General features: G+C 40.0%; 1 protein-coding gene across 1 annotated transcript in view; it reads left to right on the top strand.

Annotated features, from left to right (window-relative positions):
* Positions 1-15715, top strand: part of LOC137335172 (transcription initiation factor TFIID subunit 4-like) — a 68345-nt gene extending 52630 nt beyond the window's left edge. Inside the window, exons 13-15 of the mRNA XM_068000351.1 lie at positions 1653-1709; positions 3273-3398; positions 14093-15715. Of these exons, the coding sequence (XP_067856452.1) occupies positions 1653-1709; positions 3273-3398; positions 14093-14257 (348 nt within the window). The 3' untranslated portion in view covers positions 14258-15715. The remainder of the gene's footprint in view (positions 1-1652; positions 1710-3272; positions 3399-14092) is intronic.
* Positions 15716-23152: the final 7437 nt, after the last annotated feature.

The raw sequence follows: 23152 nt of genomic DNA, 5'->3' as shown, positions 1-23152 counted from the left end.
TGAATTGGCAGGTCTGTCCTGATATGCTGATGTAGGGTTTTTTTGTGTAAATGCAAGTACAGTAAATATATACCAAAGTTGACTACTTCAACTGCTGGACTTCAGGTCCCGGAGTTTCACATGCAAGCTTTTAAAAGCAATTGTGTGCTTACGTGGCAGAGCATACAATTTAGTTGTACAGTTTTTTTCAACATTAAAAAAATCTTGCTGATATTACTTAGGCTATAGAAAAGTTCCTTTTTAAAAAGGAATGAAAAAAAACAGATCAAGTCAGATCTAGAACACAAAAAAAACAGATGAAATACAAGTAACTAAATTGGCCACGAAAGCTGCTAGACTATCGTAAAAACCAAACTGAATCATTAATGTCCTTTAAGAAAGGAAACCTGCCACCCTTACATGATCTGACCCTATGCGACACCTATCCCACACTGTGGTTGATTCTTAATGCCCTCTAAAGTGGCCTAGCAAGCCATTTAGTTTTAAGGCAACTAAAGATAGGCAATAAATGTGGTCTTACCAGCATCGCCCATACCCTTGCGAACAAATGGGAAACAAAAGCTTGCCTATACACAGTGACAACCCCAAAGAAATTCCTTGCATTTTGAGACTTTTCAATATGATAAAGTGCTATATAAAATGTACAAAAAAAAATCAAAGTACAGTACCTGCCACTTACACTGTCCACAGTTATCACAGGCAACTTCCATATATCAGGCAAATAGAGCTAAATATTGTCGTTACCATAGGAGTCAATTACAAAGGCTTATAACGTTTTAAATGAGCCAGCTATTTCGGGCAGTTAAAGAAGTACTTACCCTGAACTTTAAAAATTTAAATGGCTCTGCTGATTCCAGACAAAGTCTGCTCTGCAAGCAATTTCAATCAGCTGGTCACACCTTGTTAATCCCCTGTATTGTATTTACTGATTTAAAAGACTGCTGATTTCAGGCAAAAATCAGGTCTTCAAGCAGTTTCAATTGGCTGTTCGCACCTCATTAAAGTGCGATTACCTTAGTGATTAGATTCTGGACGCAACTGCTAACAATTAGGAGAGGCAGTTGCTAAATGGAGATTTTTTAAAAAAAACGTTGGTTACTTCGCTTTTTGGTATTACCGTCCACCGCATATAGCAGGCAAGTCACATTAACACGAACACACCTGCTTTAAGCAGTGGGGACTGTATTACTTTTAACTGTTGGTATTTGACTGGTCATACCTTAGATGAGATTTTGCTTCACTCTACACCCATCCATTGCAGTGATTTAAAATAAAACTGTTGGACTATAACCTGGTGTTGTGCAAGTCCTTACATCTGTATTTTGTTGGTCTAGGTGGATTATAGTCATCACATTGGAATAAAGTTGAACTCACACATAGCACACTTGCCTGGGGTATTGCATAAATCACTATACTGGTGTTGTCACATCCTTTTGAGTCAAGTCTGTAATTTAGTAAATCGTTGCAAGTTAGAACCTGGAGTATGAAGACATTGACATGAAGTTTGCCCAGAAAGATGTAGTGACTTGTAAGCTGATTAATTGGGCAATGCCTTTACACGAATTTTTAAATGATCAATGTCAGCCCCAGTGTGTTGGAAAACAAGTGCTGCATTATTTTACAACTATCATTTTTTTCCATTTTATCATCAGTCTCGCTCCAGACAAGAGGACCCAGAACAGCTTAGGCTAAAACAAAAGGCCAAAGAGGTAAGGATACTTCCGCCCCCCCCCACCCTCACAAAAAAATATAGTATTAGTTAGCCTTCAATGACAAATCAATGTACAAAAGACAATTATAGGGATGTACTGGAAAAGAGATAACTATAACAGAAGAAGCGGAGCTTCAACTTAAATTAATTGGTCTGCGATCAGGGATAATAGTAGAAACAAAATACAGTAAAGGAAGTTCAGATGGCAAGTATATGCAGGAAGGTTCTGCACATTTTTATTAAAAAGTAACACACACACACTTGTAAAAGGTACCTTTAATACAAAAGGGAAGTAAATGGTTACTTTCTGTAGTATTGGTGGAGCAGTATATTTTGTCAGTATAGGTTCTACTCTCAATTTCAAACCACCGAAAGAATACATCTTCAAATCTGAAATTTGACTTATTTGGCAGTAGATTTAAGCAGCAAAAACAGCACTACTTAGTGACAGTGGTGGGTTGTTTGTTTAACTGGTTAAAGTGGTTTACAGGTCTTAGTAGAAAAATAGTTGCTTCTAATAGATTTTAAAAATCTGAGTTTTAAAAAATGACTTCACAAATTTGTATATGGGATTTTACTCCTCTGTCAGATTACTAATTTATTTCACAAGCATAAAATGAGCACCAAACTAACTAGGTGGTTTTTCACAATTGAGATAAACCTGCCAATATGTTCAGCACTGTATAGATAGGTGATTTTTATAACGTAACCAATTTTTATTTACAGAATCCCACTCTTGTTGCAGGTTTCCATGATGACAGCATCAGTTGTGCTTTTTTTTTTTTTACTTGTGATGGCAAGGAATGCAGAAATATGAGCTATATTTGTAGTTGGTAGCACTATTGCCTCGGAGTCAGAAGGTTGTGGGTTCACACCATATGAGCTCATAATCTAGGCTGATACTTCAATGCAGTACTGAGGGGGTGCAGCATTGTTGGAAATGCTGTCTTTTGAATGAGATATTAAACTGAGTTTGCCTCTTCAAGTGAACGTAAAGATCTGATGACAATAACAGGGAATACTCTTGGTCAACATTCCTCCTTCAACCATCGCCACCAAAAGGAGGTTAACTAGTCATTCGTCTAATTTGCTGTTTGTGGGACCTTGCTATGTGAAAATTGGTTGCTGCATTTGCCTACGCAACAGTGGCCACTTCAAAAAGCAATTCATTGGATATGAAGCACCTTGGGACATCTAGAGGAGTTTATATGGCACTATATAAAAACGCAGGTTTTTGCTACCCATGTAGGATGAGTCAAAGACTGAAGTACATGTTTTTTTGTTTGTTTTATTCCTGAGATATCAGGAGTCATAACACCAAGCTGAACATATTTAACGATTTCTAGAAGTTAATATTTCAAGCTAATTAAGACGGTCTGTTGTTTACTCAGCCAGTCTTTATTGAAATTGAGCTATTTATCAAAAGGTGTTGATATATAACTTCATTCAGGTGGAAACTACCAATGACCAATGTTAAGGCAGTGCACTAGAACATTCAACATTTTCACATTTGACTGCATGACCTTTCATATGAATAATTGAACATTTCTTTGATTCCCAGATGCAACAACAGGAATTGGCTCAGATGAGACAGAGAGAAGCCAATTTAACTGCATTAGCTGCCATTGGCCCCAGAAAGAAGCGGAAGGTTGATTCACCAGGGCCTGGAATTGGAGCTGGGGCTGAGGTACTGTATTTGCTTTTACTTCTAAAAAAATATAATGCAGCATTACTTTAATAAAGCTACACAACATTTAAAATCAGATGACTTTGTCCATTGGGGAAAAAATCCTACTTTTTGCTTCAATACTATTATGCACAAGATTCCATACTTGAGTCGAGGGTTTCATACAAACTGTTCACAACTTAAAACTATTTCAAATTCCTCTTCCCTTCACAATCACCAGATTTATTTGTATTCTCCCCTGCATGTGCCATTCAGACAAGAAATGATCCAAGCATCTCTACCAGCACCACGCACTTGTAGACAAGATTATTTTCTTAAATAGTCGAGTTAAAGGACACGACTCCTTAAACTCACAGAATTTTATTTATATTAACTGAGATTTAAATATGTAGCCACATAATTATGAAACCTGTAGCGTGCTATTTGCTGAAGTTCAGCTTTTAATCAAACAACAGTAATTTTCATCGAAGAGTCTAACCCAGCAGCTGCTGAAACCACAGTAACTAAGGAAATGGATATTTAAAAAAAACAAATCATTCCTAAAATGTAAACTTCTACTAGATGTGCTGTGTGAGATATCTGTACAAAGTTCAGATGATAGATTTAGTAACCTGTATTTCATCCTCTGGACCTCATTCACCAATTGAATTCTGATCCTCACATCTTAAATATTCTGGCACGTGAGTTTGCTCTGCTACCGATTTTAATTCTTGTACCGTTCCTTTCTTGATCATGACTTAATCTCGATCTTCTGTTCATTATAGTAAGATGACCAGCTCGCAGTCCTAGGAGCCACACAATTTTTCCGTCTCATTTGGCATAAAGGCGAATAATATTGAGTAGAGAGCTGAGATGTACCTGTAAAGCAGTGCCACATTGCAAACAGCTAGTTCTAACAAGTTGGTTTGTGTTAGATTTTATGGAGCATGATGTCAGACTTGAGGGAAACAGAAATAGATGTGTTGAGTGATATGAAATTTGTCACTGGAGGGATATGATTTGGCACTGATAAAACAGCTGGTCCATTCCAGCAATAGCCTCATGCCATGCCTTTAAGCCACTGACACAGAAATCCTCTGGGAGATCGCTATTGCTGACAAGCCCAGTGGTACCTTCAGTATAGCACAGGCTTCCTTCCTTGTTGCCATAGTGAGGCACACTACCAGGTACATCCGGCCCTCTGCTGATCTTTACTGAGGGTTTGTCAAGGGAAGAGTGTGTAGTGGAGCTGGTAAGGCAGCATTTGTCTCCATACCAAGCCAGATGTTTTTGCAGGGTGGGGGCAACAAGATCCTTGTTCTAGGCACTGATATTCTGAAGTTAGGCAGCCCAGTGATAATGCTTGAAATGTGGTAGATTCAAGTTTGCCTTTGCTTGGTGAGTTGGAATCATCTGGGATATTCTGGCATTGTACTGATCAGGCTCCTGGAACCGCTGTATCAGGATGTGAATGGGCTGCATCTGGAACACACAAAGGAAGTGGGAGGCCTCATTCATCTTTATGGTGCTTGTGCTCTCCTGCAGCAGAATGAGCAGGCCATTTCACCTCTTCAAGTCAGCATACATAGATGCAGGCAAAGGAGGAATGCTCATAGCATCATAGTAGGTACAGCAGAGGAGGGGGCTATTCGGCCCATTGTGCCTGTGCCAGCTCTTTGAAAGAGCTATCAAATTAGTCCCATTCCCCTGCTCTTTCCCCATAGCCCTGTAATTTTTTTCCCCTTCATTTATCCAATTCCCTTTTGAAAGTTACTATTGAATCTGCTTCCACCACCCTTTCAGGCAGTGCATTCCAGATCATTACAACTCGTTGCGTAAAAAAAATGTTTTCTCTTATCGTCTCTGGCTCTTTTGCCAATCATCTGGTTACCGACCCTTCTGCCACTGGAAACAGTTTCTCCTTATTTACTTTGTCAAAACCGTTCATGATTTTGAATACCTCTATCAAATCTCCCCTTAACATTCTCTATTCTAAAGGGGAACAACCCCAGTCTCTCCACATAACTGAAGTCCCTCATCTGTGGTACCATTCCAGTAAATCTCTTCTGCACCCTCTCCAAGGCCTTGACATCCTTCCTAAAGTCTGATGCCGAGAATTGAACACAAATACTCCAACTGAGTCCTAACCAGTGTTTTATAAAAGGTTTAGCATAACTTCCTTGCTTTTGTTCTCTATGCCTCTATTAATAAAGCCCAGGATACCATATGCTTTTTTTAAAAAAAAAAACAACCTTCTCATCTTGTCCTGCCACCTTTAAAGATTTGTGTATGTGCACCCCCAGGTCTCTCTGTTCCTGCACCCCTTTTAAAATTGTACCATTTACTTTATATTGCATCTCCTCATTCTTCCTACCAGAATGCATCACTTCACACTTCTCTGCATTAAATTCCATCTGCCACGTGTCTGCCCATTTCACCAGTCTGTCCACATCCTCCACATAGTTTACTGCATTTCCGAGTTTCGTGTCATCTGCAAACTTTGAAATTATACCCTCTATACCCAAGTCCAGGTCATTAATATATATCAAAAAGAGCAATGGTCCTAATATTGATCCCTGGGGAACACCACTGTATACTTCCCTCCAGTCCGAAAAACAACCGTTCACTACTACTCTCTGCTTTCTGTCCCCTGGCCAATTTTGTATCCATGCTGCCACTGTCCCTTTAATCCCAGGGGCTTTAATTTTACTAACAAGCCTATTATGTGGCACTTTATCAATGCCTTTTGAAAATCCATATTCACAACATCATATAGGGGTACGGTAGCATAGTGGTTATGTTACTGGACTAGTAATCCAGAGGCCTGGACTAATAATCCGGAGTTATGAGTTCAAATCTTGCCACGGCAGCTGGGGAATTTAAATTCAATTAATTAAATTCAATTAAATAAAATCTGGATTAAAATACTAGTATCAGTAATGGTGGCCATGAAACTACCGGATTGTTGTAAAAACCCATCTGGTTCACTAATGTCTTTAGGGAAGGAAACCTGCCGTCCTTACCCAGTCTGGCCTATATGTGACTCCAGACCCACAGCAATGTGGTTGACTGTTAATTGCCCTCTGAAATGGCCTAGCAAGCCACTCAGTTGTGAAATCTCGCTAAAAAAAGTCACAATGAGAATAAAACCGGACGGACCACTAGACACCGGACACGACAAAGGCAAACCAAGCCCAGTCGACCCTGCAAAGTTCTCCTCACTAACATCTGGGGATTTGTGCCAAAATTGGGAGAGCTGTCCCACAGACTAGTCAAGCAACAGCCTGACATAGCCATACTCACAGAATCATTCCTTTCAGCCAACATTCCAGACTCTTCCATCAACATCCCTGGGTATGTCCTGTCCCACCGGCAGGACAGACTCACCAGAGGTGGCGGTACAGTGGTATACAGTCAGGAGGGAGTGGCCCTGGGATTCCTCAACATTGACTCTGGACCCCATGAAATCTCATGGCATCAGGTCAAACATGGGCAAGGAAACCTCCTGTTGAGCACCACTTGGAGGAAGCACTGAGGGTAGCAAGGGCACAAAATGTACTCTGGGTGGGGGACTTCAATGTCCATCACGAAGAGTGGCTCGGTAGCACCACTACTGACCGAGCTGGCCGAGTCCTGAAGGACATAGCTGCCAGACTGGGCCTGCGGCAGGTGTTGAGCGAACCAACACGAGGGAAAAACTTACTTGACCTCGTCCTCACCAATCTACCTGTCGCAAATGCATCTGTCCATGACAGTATTGGTAGGAGTGACCACAGTCCTCGTGGAGACAAAGTCCCGTCTTCGCACTGATCCAACATGTTGTGTGGCACTACCACCGTGCTAAATGGGATAGATTCAGAACAGATCTAGCAGCTCAAAACTGGGCATCCATGAGGCGCTGTGGGTCAGCAGCAGCAGCATTGTATTCCAGCACAATCTGTAACCTCATGGCCTGGCATATTCCTCACTCTACCATTACCAACAAGCCAGGGGATCAACCGTGGTTCAATGAGGAGTGTAGAAGAGCATGCCAGGAGCAGCACCAGTCGTACCTAAAAATGAGGTGCCAACCTGGTGAAGCTAAAACTCAGGATTACATGCATGCTAAACAGCAGAAGCAACATGCTATAGACAGAGCTAAGCGATTCCACAACCAACGGATCAGATCAAAGCTCTGCAGTCCTGCCACATCCAGTCGTGAATGGTGGTGGACAATTAAACAACTAACAGGAGGAGGAGACTCTGTAAACATCCCCACCCTCAATGATGGCGGAGTCCAGCACGTGAGTGCAAAAGACAAGGCTGAAGCATTTGCATCCATCTTCAGCCAGAAGTGCCGAGTGGATGATCTATCTTGGCCTCCTCCTGATATCCCCAACATCACAGAAGCCAGTCTTCAGCCAATTCGATTCACTCCACGTGATAATCAAGAAACGGCCGAGTGCACTGGATACAGCAAAGGCTATGGGCTCCGACAACATCCTGGCTGTAGTACTGAAGACTTGTGCTCCAGAACTAGCTGCGCCTCTAGCCAAGCTGTTCCAGTATAGCTACAACACTAGCATCTACCTGACAATGTGGAAAATTGCCCAGGTATGTCTTGTCCACAAAAAGCAGGACAAATCCAATCCGGCCAATTACCGCCTCATCAATCTACTCTCAATCATCAGCAAAGTGATGGAAGGTGTCGTCGACAGTGCTATCAAGCGGCACTTACTCACCAATGCTCAGTTTGGGTTCTGCCAGGACCACTCAGCGCCAGACCTCATTACAGCCTTGGTCCAAACATGGACAAAAGAGCTGAATTCCAGAGGTGAGGTGAGAGTGACTGCCTTTGACATCAAGGCAGCATTTGATCGAGTGTGGCACCAAGGAGCCCTAGTAAAATTGAAGTCGATGGGAATCGGGGGAAAACTCTCCAGTGGCTGGAGTCATACCTGGCACAAAGGAAGATGGTAGTGGTTGTCGGAGGCCAATCATCTCAGCCCCAGGGCATTGCTGCAGGAGTTCTTCAGGGCAGTGTCCTAGGCCCAACCATCTTCAGCTGCTTCATCAATGGCCTTCCCTCCATCATAAGGTCAGAAATGGGGATGTTCACTGATGTTTGCAGTGTTCAGTTCCATTCACAACCCCTCAAATAATGCAGCAAGACCTGGACAACATCCAGGCTTGGGCTCGTAAGTGGCAAGTAACATTCGCGCCAGACAAGTGCCAGGCAATGACCATCTCCAACAAGAGAGAGTCTAACCACCTCCCGTTGACATTCAACGACATTACCATCGCTGAATCCCCCACCATCAACATCCTGGGGGTCACCATTGACCAGAAACTTAACTGGACCAGCCATATAAATACTGTGGCTACAAAAGCAGGTCAGAGGCTGGGTATTCTGCGGCGAGTGACTCACCTCCTGACTCCCCAAAGCCTTTCCACCATCTACAAGGCACAAGTCAGGAGTGTGATGGAATACTCTCCACTTGCCTGGATGAGTGCAGCTCCAACAACACTCAAGAAGCTCGACACCACTCAGGACAATGCAGCCCACTTGATTGGCACCCCTTCCACCACCCTAAACATTCACTCCCTTCACCACCGGTGCACAGTGGCTGCAGTGTGTACCATCCACAGGATGCACTGCAGCAACTCGCCAAGGCCTCTTCGACAGCACCTCCCAAACTCGCAACCTCTACCACCTAGAAAGACAAGAGCAGCAGGCACATTGGAACACCACCACCTGCACGTTCCCCTTCAAGTCACACACCATCCCGACTTGGAAATATATCGCTGTTCCTTCATCGTCGCTGGGTCAAAATCCTGGAACTCCCTTCCTAACAGCACTGCGGGAGAACCTTCACCACACGGACTGCAGCGGTTCAAGCGGGCGGCTCACCACCACCTTCTCAAGGGCAATTAGGGATGGGCAATAAATGCCGGCCTCGCCAGCGACACCCACATCCCATGAACGAATAAAAAAAAATCAACTGCACTACCCTCATCAACCCTCTCCGTTACTTCATCAAAGAACTCATCAAGTTCGTCAAACATGACTTTCCTTAACAAATCCGTGCTGACTTTCATTTATTAGCCCATGCTTTTCTAAATACCAATTAATTTAGTCCCTGATTATTGTCTCAAAGTTTCCCCACCACCGACTGGTTAGGCCGACTGGTCTGTAATCGCCAAGTTTATCCCTCTCCCCTTTTTTGAACACGGGTGTAATATTTGCAATTGGGTGTTTCTAGCCCTCTACTGGTCTTTTCTGTGAAAGGTAAAGTGCATAATTGGGCTGGTAGAGCGGCATTCGCCTTTGTGCTGAGCCCGAGGTTTTTGGCGGGGGAGGAGCGAGGGGAGGGTGTGGGGAGTCCATGTTCCAGGCAGTGATACCCTGGAACTGTACTGCCCAATAGCATTGCTTCCTTAACATGCCCGGTTTAGTTTGGGCAAGGGCTATGCCCTCTCTTTTAGAATAGTGAAGCTTGTAGCCTGAGAGTTGGTAGAATTCTTTGATGGTTTGAAAGGCGATGGGGAAGAGAGGTGCTAGGATGGGGACATACAGTAGGATGTCACCCACTGAGGGATATTTTGTGTTTCACTCAGCCATTTCCTTGAAGTCCCTGAATGCCAAGGCTTGGGTTTTTGCAGTCAGGCCAAAGAGGGAAGCTAGGGACACCCCTGCCTAGTCCCTCATTGGAGGGAATACTGGCAAAATGTTGCTACTGGTTGCATTAAAGATGAAGAGTTGGGTAAAGGATTTGGATTCACTTTCTGAACGTGTCTCCAAAAGGTCGTCCGCTCTCAAGGAAAATAGGAAAGTCCATTCTCCCTGAGAGAAAGTTCAGTGATTGGAACAGTGTAAACATGTTCACACAATACTGAACAGTTGTCTCATACTGTCCATCAAGGAGGATGAACCCAAGGGACAACCAAGTCCAGAACTTGGTTTATAATCACATTTGGGGAGGAATATTGGCCTGTAGGAGACACAGGCATTTGCATCCTTGATCCTTTTATGTAGGAGGATGATTGTCTGTGATTTCAAACATTCATCGGAATAGGGGTCAGTTCAGGAAGCAGAGCTTTGTAGAAATCAGTAGGGAATTCCTTTGACGCTGGAGCCTTGCTGTTCTGCAGGCTTGTGCCAGCTTTTTGGACCTCAATTACTGGGACATCTAGCACTTTCAAGTTTTCCTCTGGGATGGAAAGCCCAACACCTTCCTGCCAATGCTATGGAAAAGTGTGCAAGCAATATTCAAGCTATGTAGTAGCCCATCCCACAACAACAGAAAAAGAGACTCCAAACGCAGAGGGACCTGGAGCAGTGTGTGGGTGAACTAGAATCCCTGCATATAAGCAACTGCACAGCCAGTGCCAAAAAGGGCTATGATTCAGACCAGAGAAGATCTAAATAACCTGCTTTTAGTGGGAACTGGATGGTTGCTCCACTGTACCAAGGCAAGATACAATGAGCAGGGAGGACAAACCAGGGTAACTCCTAGCACACACTCTGCACAAATAGATACAGAATAGAACCATTGCACCAATCCTAAAACCACAGAGGCAAACCACCAGTGAAAGAATTTTCTAAGTACTATGCCTCCCTCTACAGTTCCTGCCAGTGACACAATAAGAAACAGTGGTTCTAATATAACTACTGATACTATATGAATCTTAATGTCAGGATACAAAGTCTTTTTAAATACTATATATGTTATCATCATTCAATGTGTCATTATTGTAAAATTCAAAAATCGTTTTGTATTGAAACTGCCCACTGGGGCATGTCCACAGCACCACAGTGAGAGGCAGAAGGCTGATTTGGGAAATGGAACTCATGTAGTCAGAGCCATCTTTGTAAGTTTGGGGTTAATATTGAGGAGCAAATCTAACCCATCCTATAATTGAACAGAGGGCAGATGATACAAAATGTAGAAAAATATTTCATTCCACAACACCAACACATTACCACAAACATAAAATTGACAAAGGTACATAATATATGGTGATTCAGTAGTTATTGTACATTGGTAGATCAGTGTGAGTCACAATAACATAGGATGCAGGCTTACTTGCAAAGTACTCAGTTTCTGATCTTAACCTGGAGTTTTGAGTTTGAAGGCAAATTACCCAGCTACCTCCTGGTCCAGTGAAGTATAAGCACTGATTTTCATTCAAGTTTTAGTAGTTACAAACATAAGCATTAGATTGGCCAGCAAATAAGTTAGTCACATGTCTTACTTAGCTATCCTCATTGATGAATTGAGAGGGAGGGGAGAAAAGCTACTCAGTTTCAGGGGATCATTCCTCTGCTGTACTGTGCCAGCTTCAGCTTCATATTATCCTCAATTATGAAACAGTGGTAACCCCACAAAACACTACTTACTTTAAAAGGAATTGGTTTCTATATTATATAAGATGTCAACACTAACCATGATAAAGTGTTTTTTTTAACATAGTACTACAATAGACCAGTTTGGTTGGACCATATTTGTTAGGCTCCAATCTCAAGTCAATTATCCAATCAGTTCCAGTCACCTGGGGGAATGTTATTTAAAGAAGCATCACCTTTTATTGTAGGTAGAAATAGTAGCTGCATGTCCTATCCCTTTCTCAATTATATAAAGCTGTGACTGTTCTTGTAGTACAATAATGATTTTTAAGATGAATTTGCATCAACAAATTGCATTGTTTGACAAACTTGTTTGTGAAGCAATTTTCAATTAAGACAATGCCTCTTTAATTCTTTCAAATCTTGTTATGAGCACACTTGTATCATATACAATGAAACCAAAGCCCAATTTTCATAACCATTTTAGAAGAATGTATTGTACTTCAGAAGTGTTTAAAACTAGAATCTGATACAAACAGGTTGTGATAGAGAAAACTGGTTTTAATAAAGAAATAAATCAAATAGCATAATGTACCTCAGCACCTTTATTCCTGAAACTCACCATTTCAGCTCAGTAACCCAAACATCATACGTTGGGTGAAAGGTGAATGCTGTTCCACTTTAGACAGCTGCTATTAACTGTTAAATGAGCCATGAAGTTTATTGATAAAGGCATTTACTTAATATAATCAACATTCCAATTGTGTTGTGCACGCTTTGCTATTCACAGTTCAGTGCTGATCCTGTGAAATCTTAAGTGTAAATCACAGGTTGCATTGCAATAGTATAAACTGATATTGATGGTCATCTACACAAAGAATTTAAGAACACAATCCTTTTTACCTCTGGTATTTGGGTTGGAATCCACCGTAGACAACTGTGGGGAAAGTCTCTGTTTCATGGTTCCAAATGAGTTTGACTAATCTCAATCCAGTTGCTAGAGGTTATGAGACCACAGCTGAATATAATTCTGCATTAATTGCTAATATAGTAAGTAGCAGGTCACTCAAAGAGACCACAACAACAGATGGTATCCACTATTTAAGGGGGCCGCTCCTTAAGTTCTGGCTGCACTTCAGTCCCACGCTCCTGATCTTTGGCCGCCCAGTGAAGGAGGGTGGGCGGGTGGACGGGTGGACGTCCTCGTAGGTCTGCTCATGGGCCTGTCCAAGGTGGCTATCCACAGGTCCAAGTTAGATGCGGCCCGTGGGAGTGGTCGCTCCGACTGTCTGCCTCTCTTCCACGGCATTCTCCGCACTCAGGTGGCCCTGGAGAGGGAGCACGTGGTGTCTGCCGGTACACTTGAGGCTTTCCGTGACCGGTGGGCACCGCAGGGGCTGGAGTGCATCCTGGATCCTCAAAATAAAATTATAATTTGACACTGTTATTTAGTTTGATTTGTTTTAAATAAAACACACCCTACCTTCCCCCCCCCCTTCTTATAAAAGGGGGGTGCCTAAAACACACACAAAAAAATGGTATGGAACTGGAAATGTCACACTGGTGCAGTAGGGCCTGCTCTTCTGAATTTGGAGTTGAGTTACATTGTTGGGACAAACTGAAGGGAGCTCTACCTTGCATGTGGCCCATTGTCCTAGAAAAGCTTGATGCTGTTCGTGGAAAATTCCTTTCTCTAGAACTGACAGTACAAACCAAAAAGACAATATCCAGTTCACATGATTTTATTTTCTCATTTTTCTAATGTTTCACTAGTATTTTGTATAACACAAATATACAAAAGCTGCAGGGGCCATTGGATATTGATCAAGAGCAGGAACTTTGAATGCTTTTTTTTTGCCATTCTGTAGCTTGGGAATATTGAGGTCAGTAATAATACCCCCATTGCCACCCAAGCTGAGATCGGCACCAGTCTTGGATTAAACTTGGAACCTTTCTGGTCTGTCTCAGTACCACACAATGGACTACATTGACCCAGAGATGTATTTACAAGCTTTAATGTCCATTTTTCCCACGTGAAAGAAAATTAATTAAAGCAGTAACTTTATGGAAAAAAGTCATAATTTCTCACTCATTCACAAAACAAGTCCACACAGTTAGCACAACAGATACCATGAGTAGTACTTTAAGATTCTTTGTTTATTCTGCCACGAAAAAGCAAGCTTGATTGCAGAGTTCAGGTAGGTAAGAATATATTGGCAGTATGAAGTGAAGTATCACACAAAGCAAATTCCAGACTGTCCAGTCTAAGGAAAAGTTGCCAGAATTTGAATTGTTGCACTTCAGTCCCTGACATTACTTACTGCTTCTATCAAATCTTTGAATTTACAATGGAACGCAATACGTTATTCGTTCTTTTTCTTTGTTTTAGGGACCCAGTACGGGCGGGACACCAGGTGGCTCTGGAGTTGGAACAACTAGACAGTTCACACGGCAACGAATAACAAGAGTCAACCTCAGGGACCTTATCTTCTGCTTGGAGAATGAGCGTGAGACAACCCATTCACTAATGCTATACCGTGCATTCCTTAAATAAACGTCCTGGGTTGATTTGTTTTGTTTTTTGACCGAGACAACCTTCTGCCATTTCTTTTTCTTTGCATTTTTTTTGGGGGAGGTGGGGGAGGAAAGAAAGGAAGAGACCTGTTATATAGATGGAGAACAGCTGGAATTCTGTGAGTGGGAGAATGTTTTAACGTTTAGCTTTACATTAACTCTTATGTTTTTAAAGTTTTGAATTTTAGTTAGAAAAATGAATACAGCGAGACCTGTGGATACTTTATTTATAAAATAAAAAATCTGATCACTTCTCGTCTCCTGACTGAGTGGCCTTCTTGCCAAACAAGCCATATTTAAAAACTGATTCTGATTTCACCAGTGTATAATTTGCCAACTTTTTTGGCAGATTAGTAGCAACTTGAAACATTTAAGTATTCTGTTTTTGAATCATTTGGCTTAGAAGACTTTGAATTATATGGGTCTGAAGCTAACGACCTTGCATTATTTTACCTTTAAGGGCATGGAGCAAAAAACATTTTCGTTACTGTATTTTTATCTCTTTTTCATTGTTTCTGTTCCTTTGCTGTATTTCTCTCGATTTAGCCTTTGTAATTGTATGGTTTGTGAAGAGTTAGGAGAGTTTGTTCAGTGGTAACTCTGCAGTTCTCACCATGTGATTTGCATGTCAGAGGCTTTCCTTGGAAGCCTTTTAAGAAGGGTTTTTTTGTGAATGTTGTAGGGCATTTGTAAAAAGAAAAAATGCTTTTTTTAATTTGATACAATACATGATGCCGTAAAGGATTTAAAAAAATAACTTTTCTGCATAAATATACATTACTTGCACTGTGTTGGCTATCTAGCTAATGTAAAACTTTAGTTTAAAAAAAATCTAAGAAATGGTGAATTGTGAAAGGATTGTTACTTGGTATGAATCACGTGTAGAAAACAATTTGCTGGTGTCTATCAGTGAGCTAATAATTTGTACATAATTTTGGCACATAACATAAATTGCTATGTAAACCGTAATTATTTTGGTAAAAAGACTGTATGCAAGCTATGGGCCTACTTAATGGTAACCAGAGCAATGTCCCTTCTTTGTATCTATTTTTTTATAAAAAAAATACTAAATTTTTCTTTATATTTTCAGAGGTTATTGTATTAAATGATTGTCTATCGATAGGACATTATGATTGTAAATACTTTTGCTTTCTTTGTGTGTAATTTTATGTTGTTTAAAGAAACATTTAAGATGCTATTAAGCTGATGAGTTGTGTGTAAACTGAAAACTAATCAGTATTTTTACCAATGCCTGAAAACTGTTACACCCTTGGTCTTTTACAAATCCTGTCTTTCCATTTTTCATGTAAATTTTGCACAGTTACTTGTTAATATGTAAATATTTTACTTTCAAAAAAAGGAAGTTTTTAATTACTATTGTTTTATATAGGATTGAAAGAGAATTAACTCCTTTATTAAAACAATGAATTTATCTGTATTTTGCTTACTGCTTTATTGCTTGAATTAACCATTTAAAATTAGGTTACATGAATCTACAAAAACTCCTTTGAGCAGCAAGACAAATTAAAAAAAATATCATGCAATCCTCAGTAAATAAAGTGCTGCATCCTGAAGAAGCAACACTGAAGTGAAGATTTTTGCAAGCATGTGTCACAACGGCACTGGGCTATATTACAGCATAATTTTAGTGATTTACTGTGCCCTTGGCAAATAACCACTTCAAGTAGAATTGAAGTTATTTTTTTACTGTTGTACTAGAAATCTTGAAAGAAAGAATTAGAAAAGACTAATCTGCAGTTTAGCACTTCACTACACTATTCATAGTAGCCCAAAGCCAGTATTGGAAAGGGGACTAAGGGAATTTGTTCATCAATCGTGGTAACAAATTCTCATTATGTGGGTAAGTTGGTACACGGTTGGACCACCTCATTTTATTGGGATGCCTGGCAAATTACTCAATGCATTTTAATTAGAAGGATTGTTAACTAGTTGGTAATGATATCTCAGCGATTCCAATTTCTTTAAGTTATGTATCTAACCAATGGCCTGTCCTTTGTTCTAGCCAGTGATGCTTTCTTTACACATCCAAAAGCAGATTGCCACGATCCAAATCCATAATCAAGCATATCACCAAAAAAACTCATAATACAAAGTAAGAGTGAGCTTCAAAAATAGATGGCACAGTTTACAAGTGAAAAAAAAAATTGAAGCTTTCTAGCAAATCCTGCTGGTTAATAATGCTGTGTATAAGTACAAGATTTCATGTTGTTCATCATCTGTGGACACTAAGGAAGTAATTGGAAGCACATCAGTTCAGTACCTATATACTGTTTCGTAGCTCAAAACTCGATTTAGCCTTTGCATTGCAGTTACACTTTTTAGCTTTTTCAAGGAATTTCCCTTTTATTTTTTCCTTTGAAATCCAGCCAGATATTTGCCATATATCAGAACAGTGTCCGCAGAGTGCATCATCTACACTGAATCATGATGATTAATTGTGAGATCTGTAGAAGATTATACTCTGGGAGTTACAGCATTTGTTTAATAGAATTTAAAAATTCTTGGACTCTGACCTCACATGAAACTCCCACATCTCCATGCTAAAGCTATCTCCAAGCAGCTCAGTTTCCTCTTTTATGCCAAACACTTCTCCCCTTAACAACTCCCAACTCTCCAAAATGCCGAAGTCTGTTCAAGACTTCAGTACTGCTCCCATATGTGGGAAAGCTCTGCTGCTATCTCTTTCACTCGTGGACAAGATACAACTAAGGGTTGTTGTCTGATAGGCAACTCCTGTCTCACATTTATCACTCGACTTCCCTTTGTCACGGCCTTTCTTCTTTCTCCCCTACGAAGACAGTACTCCTCCCTACGTCCTCAATGTGTTGAAACCAAGCCTCTTCACAGTCTCCTGCTCCCATTCTTTCGCAATACCTCAAAACTGCAACTACTTATTTTCCTCAGTCTTTCCTTCCTCACACAATCCTTAGGTTTTTAAAATTCATGATTGGTGTAATTTAATCACTAGTTATAAAAAGAAATGCTATAATTGTTGGTAATCTGAAATCAAATTTGCTAGAAATGCACAGCAGGTTCATCAGTGTCTGAAAGGACAGGTTAATATTGTGGGTTGGACAGTTCATCAGAACTGATGATAGAAAGAGGAAAAGCCCCTCTATAATATTAATCAAAACAGAGGGGAGGAGAACAGCAGCAGATTAAAGGACAAGAATACAGAAACACCAACTATTACAAAGAGACGACTAACAGCCTCCGAACAGATTTTTGAAAAAGGTGAAAAATGCTGGATAAATACAATGGTAATTTTAATCAGGCCGTGGAAGGACATTTAGAAAGATGAGAGGTGAGTATAACAACTCCAAAATGGAAGGAAACAGAGGAGTTTTAATAGGAGAAACACAGGAAAATGGGAGAAGAAGGCAAAGTTCTACAGAGTGCCCATGAGGAAGATGAGTTAGTATTCCTGAAATTTGCATTGAGTTTGATATAAGCGCAACAGTAGGCCAAAGGCAGTGAGGTTGGGAGTGGAGTTGAAGTAACTACTCACAGGAAAGAATTATATTTAAGGAAAGAATGAAAATGTATGGCAAAGCAGTCATTCAGCCTATTTTTGTGTATCCCCAATATAGAGGAGACCACAACATGAACAGCAAATACAATATACTAATTTGGAGGAAGTAAATTGCCATCTCATGGAGAGTTTTGTAGGGAAAGAAAAGTGAGTGAACAGGTATTGCATTTGCTACAGTGCAATATTATGCATTCAGGGCAGGGAAATTCCAGGCATGTTTACAGGGGCACCTATTAAAAGTTATGGATCAAGAGAGAGTGACCTGGGAGTAATAGTTAACAACTCATTAAGAGTGCAGAAGCAATTTAGGGTAGCTTGTAAAGATGCAAAATAGTTTTAGAATGTATTGCTAGGATTATCAAGTATAACTTTCAACAAGGAATTGGATATATAACTGAAAAGGAAAAAAATGCAAGGCTATGGGGAAGGAGCAGGGGAATGGGACTAATTGTGCTCTTTCAAAGAGCCAACAGAGGCATGATGGGCTGAATGGACTTCTGTGCTGTTTAATTCTATGATAACACAAAGAACACTATACTTAGGCTATATAAGATGTTGGTACATCCGCACTTGAAGTATTATATCCAGTTTTAGTTCCCACACGGGGCAAAAATATCAAAACTTTTGGAGCAGCGGCAGAGGGGGAGGACCAGATTGATACCTGACATTAGGGATAGGCTATTTACTTTATAGAACCACAGGGTTACATCAGACATGACTGAGGTTTTTAAAAATGGTAGAGGGATTGGATTCAGTCCAGTTAAATGGGTTACTTGGGAATGGTAGGACTAGAAATCTATTTGAATACATTTGAAATCCTTTGGCAAGAAGTTAGGTTAAATACCAGGAAGTATTTATTTGTGCAGAGAGTCATTGCAAGTTTAAATAGCCTGTTCTAGAGGGCAGAGGATATGGAGTCACTGCAATCCTTTAAAAGGGAGTTTTACAAGTTCCTGAACGAGGAAGACCTTTCCAGTTATAATGGGTGAGTTAGTAGTTTGTTGGGATGATGATTAGTAATGGGCTATTACAGTCCAATGGAGCCTTGCTTGTCTTAAGAGCTCAGAGAGGAGTCTTCCAAAACTTTACCTAAATTGACCAGTTTTTTTTGCCTCTCTTAGGAGATTGCGTGGTTCCGGCTGCACTGGATCTGAATAGGGGATGCTTGATGAGCCTCATGGTGTTTCCTGTCCTTTTTATATGTTCTTATCTGGTGAAATGCCTGGGGAAGAGTACCTCGTGGTAGAGATGATAAAAGAGTGAGAAAGGGTGTCAAAGAGCCAATGCTTCCTCCAGAAAGCAAGCAAGGGGAGAGCTGGGGAGGTTCTAAAAAAAAAATTCAATTTTAGTGGTTAGCTTGTCAACCATTTTAAGCAAATAGAATACTTTTCAGAGATTCTTGTGCAAAATGTAACTTGTTTATTGGAAGTCCCACCTCTAGACAACCAGAGAATGAAATATTTTGCTCTTAGATAAAGGCACCTAACTCCTCAATGTACATGTCATCTACTTTCTCAAACAGCATTGCATCATTTTACAACTTTTGCAAAGCTTCAGCTAGCAATTTAAATGACAGTTTTTTGTTCTCCGATGCTCTCCGTTAAATCCGCTATATTAAATTTGTTCCCTCGTTACACCACCATTTTTTGAAGTAATCCCAGTTGGTCAATCGGTTTACTGAATTACTCTTTGTTGTACAATGTAATAGCCATATCCTTACAGTTAAAAAGCTTAATCCAAGACCAAGAGTATAGTTGGTCAACTTTACCAACAATCAGTCCACATTGAATTGACAAAGCATAACTGGACAACAGCCAATAAGTGACAAACTAGATATCAAGATTGATGGGCAAGTATTAAAACAAGTCCAACTGGAATACATTCCTCCTGTTCAGTAACTAATTCTTGCCAATTTACTTGGCAGTGCAAATATAAATTTCTGAGGATGAGCCGAAGTATTTCAGCAAGAGCGCTTGTGTTGAGGTACATATGTTTCTAGTGTTCCATTAATTTTTAAAATTCATGTCTTGGTACTTTTCCACAGAACTGACCTCACACAAGCAACATCTCAGTTTCAGTGTGTATCATGTTGATAGGATGGATTGAATTTTTCCCATTTACAACTTTTTTTTCATTGTGGTTCTTGTCTGCAGTTATTTTGAAGATCCTGATTTAAATGCTAGCTGGAACTAAACCACTTCCTATTTTTGCTTATTGTTGATCCTCCTTTCAATGCACGCGTTGGTCATAACAGATTTTTGGTTCAGCCACGTTATGAGCTTTTGTAGCATAGCAAATGCTGAATAATATTAACCAATTCCTGGAGGTCAATTTCCAACTTTTTGCTGTGAAAAGCAAATTCAGTCCAATGAGAGTGCATTATTGTGTATAATGTCTAATTGCAAAATAAAGGTCCGTCAGGTCGTTCACATCATTAGTGCCAACCACAACTCAGCCTAGGAATTATTTTAGTAATGATCTATATGAATTGGTAGGCCACTTGAACAACATACAGTAGGTGAACAAAATGAATGCTTAATATTTCCTCCAGCTGAGCACAGACATGTGATTTTCCCAATAATCTGCCCTACACAAGGACTTGTTCCGAGTTCCCCTTAGTCCTTTATCCAGTCAGCAGCAGAAACAACTTACATTTAGATAGCACCTTCAACATAACAAAATGTCCCAAAGCCCTTCACAGAAACATAAAACAGATTCTAAGCAGTGAAGGAGAAGTTGGGAGCAGTTCTCTTCATCTCCCATATTGGAGATTTTTTTTTTTCGAACCATTCATCAGTTATTGGTTATGCTTATTCAAGCCAGCATCTTTGCCAAGTCTAGGAACAATTTTACAATGAGAGTTTTTAAAACTTTGGTTGCAAAGTTTTGATCTCAATAATAGGATAACATGGTGTTGAGTAATAATAGCATATTAGTATGAAATCTTTATTTTAAAGAAGTTAATATCTTCATTAGAATACCAAAGAGAGGTGCTTCATACAAACATATTGGGGATGATTTTAAACCCTAAGAACGGGCGGGTTGGGGGCGGGTGGGAGTTGAAAATAGTTGCTTTTTGGGTCGTGACCGCAACCCGGCTTTATTTCCGGGTTTAACGTCGGCACGTGAAAGTACAGGCTTCCCACTGGGAATGCAAAGTCCCAAAATTTTGTGGTTGCGACCCAAAAAAGAACTATTTTCAACTCCCACCCGTCTCCAACCCACCCGTTCTTGGGGTTTAAAATCACCCCCATTGTGTTCATATTTTATTGCACAGCACAATTTCATCCCATAAATCATTTATGGGAATTTTGACCCAACTAATATGAATTATGCCTCACGACTGACCATCGTAGGCCTATCTTGATTAGTTAACTAGATCTGAATCATTTGTCAGCCGCTAGTTGATATTGCCAAAAGCTAATTCCAGTCATGTGACCTGTATGTTGAATGTTTAGAACAGTGCTTAGGCAGCTTTCCAAAGATGTCACCTCAGCTTTTTCAAAAGGAGCAATCTGGGTTGATATTGGGACCTGACCTAGGCCACCAACTCCTCCCATAAATACCAACTCCTTTCCCATAAAAGAAAGAGTTAATAGCAATCCTAATGGCTGTTTATTAATTCAGCATCTGAGCCACAGAAATCGCTGCAGGGAGAACAAATGGGAGAAAAGAAAAAAAACAGTAAAACAACAACCAATGAATCACTTTCTCTTCCTCTTTCCCCCCCACCATTTTCCTGAAAAGTTCCTTCAGGATTACAACTCAAGCTATGTCAGCATACGGCTGATATTGTCAACCAGTTATGCTAGCCTCCATTCGGTGAGACTTGACAGCTTTCATAGTACAGGATGTGAACTTGCATGCTACTCATGCAGACCAGGATGATCAATTACACAGGACTACAAAAAGTCAGAAAGTTCTTTTAAAATGAACTTATAAACATCAGTCTACTAGGAATGTATGCTGCATGCAATATGTAAAATATTTTCACACATATGGAAATTAGATAGTGTGATTTTTTTATACTAAATCACCTATAAAATGTTTTATTTGAATTTCACTTTCGCATATCCCATAACATTTTGGCTTGTGCCCTTTGTCTATCACATTACATTTAAATTGCTTACATAGTGATGATCTAATCACAAACTCCTAAATCAATCTGTCACTATGACCAGTAGGAGGTGTCTAAGAACTCAATCCAGCACAAGTTGCTTTCCTTATGTATTCAGGAAGCAAATTTCACTACTTTTCCCTTTAAAAACAATTGAACACTCCCTGTAATATGAAACTTCAAACAATATATTTACACATCGTTACTAAGGGCAAAATCAATTTTAAAAAGAGACAACTGTTTATATTTTTGCTCTATTAAATTAATTTGTTTCCAACATCATTCATTGGTCATAACTTTAATGTAAATACAGTTCTTACTGTACATTCATTTTTATACTAGGACACACAAAATTCCAGATTCTAAAAATTAAAGCTTATAAACCAAAATTTGTTCTAAAATAATTTTAGCTCAAAAATCTCAGCAGTTACCCCAAAAAGCTTACATTTTGATTAAAAAAAGACATAGCATAGAATTAGAGTGCCAGTTACATACATGAAACTAAACAAGACTGTGTAGTGTGCATGACAAGTTAAACCTTTCTTTGAAAATAATTAGTCACTCAAGTTTTAGTACCAGGTAAAATTTATATTGATAATTATTAAAAGAGAAATCACAAACCGTACAAGAATAAAACACATACACATAACTATTCTACTAAAGGTAGCTGCATCCTGAACATTTTTCCTACCAGTTCCTGCTACTTTGCTCTGCCAGAACTGTATTTTCCTAGAATGACCACATTTGGAGATGGAGAATCCTGATTCTTCTGTAACATACAGGTGGGGTGAAACCAAGTTACACAATCTCGGTAACAAATGTGCTAACACATTGCATGAAATTCCCCTCCGCTGTTTTTATGAGCACATACATTTGCTGGTTATTCGTATCACACGGCACAATTTCACCCCAAAAAGCAAACCCCCAGAACTCAAGTAGCTCGTGAGCATCAGTCCAGGAGATAGAGAAGCAATGGGCTGCCTGCACTATATTTACTGAATAGATATTAACTGTTTGTTGGAATTGCAATAGGTAGGAGAGACGAGCATTTAAAACAAATACAATTTTTTCAATCTGTAAAACTCAAATCTATTCCAACTATTTTACATAGAAAAACAATTTAAATAATTTAATACAGATGAGGAACAATAACATACATCATAGTAGGTACAGCACAGCAGAAAGCCATTCGGCCCATCATGCCT

This window comes from Heptranchias perlo, chromosome 19, assembly GCF_035084215.1.
Source record: "Heptranchias perlo isolate sHepPer1 chromosome 19, sHepPer1.hap1, whole genome shotgun sequence".
NCBI lineage: Eukaryota > Metazoa > Chordata > Chondrichthyes > Hexanchiformes > Hexanchidae > Heptranchias > Heptranchias perlo.
Note: the sequence above shows the minus strand (reverse complement) of the source record. Positions and strands in the feature narration are given on the sequence as shown.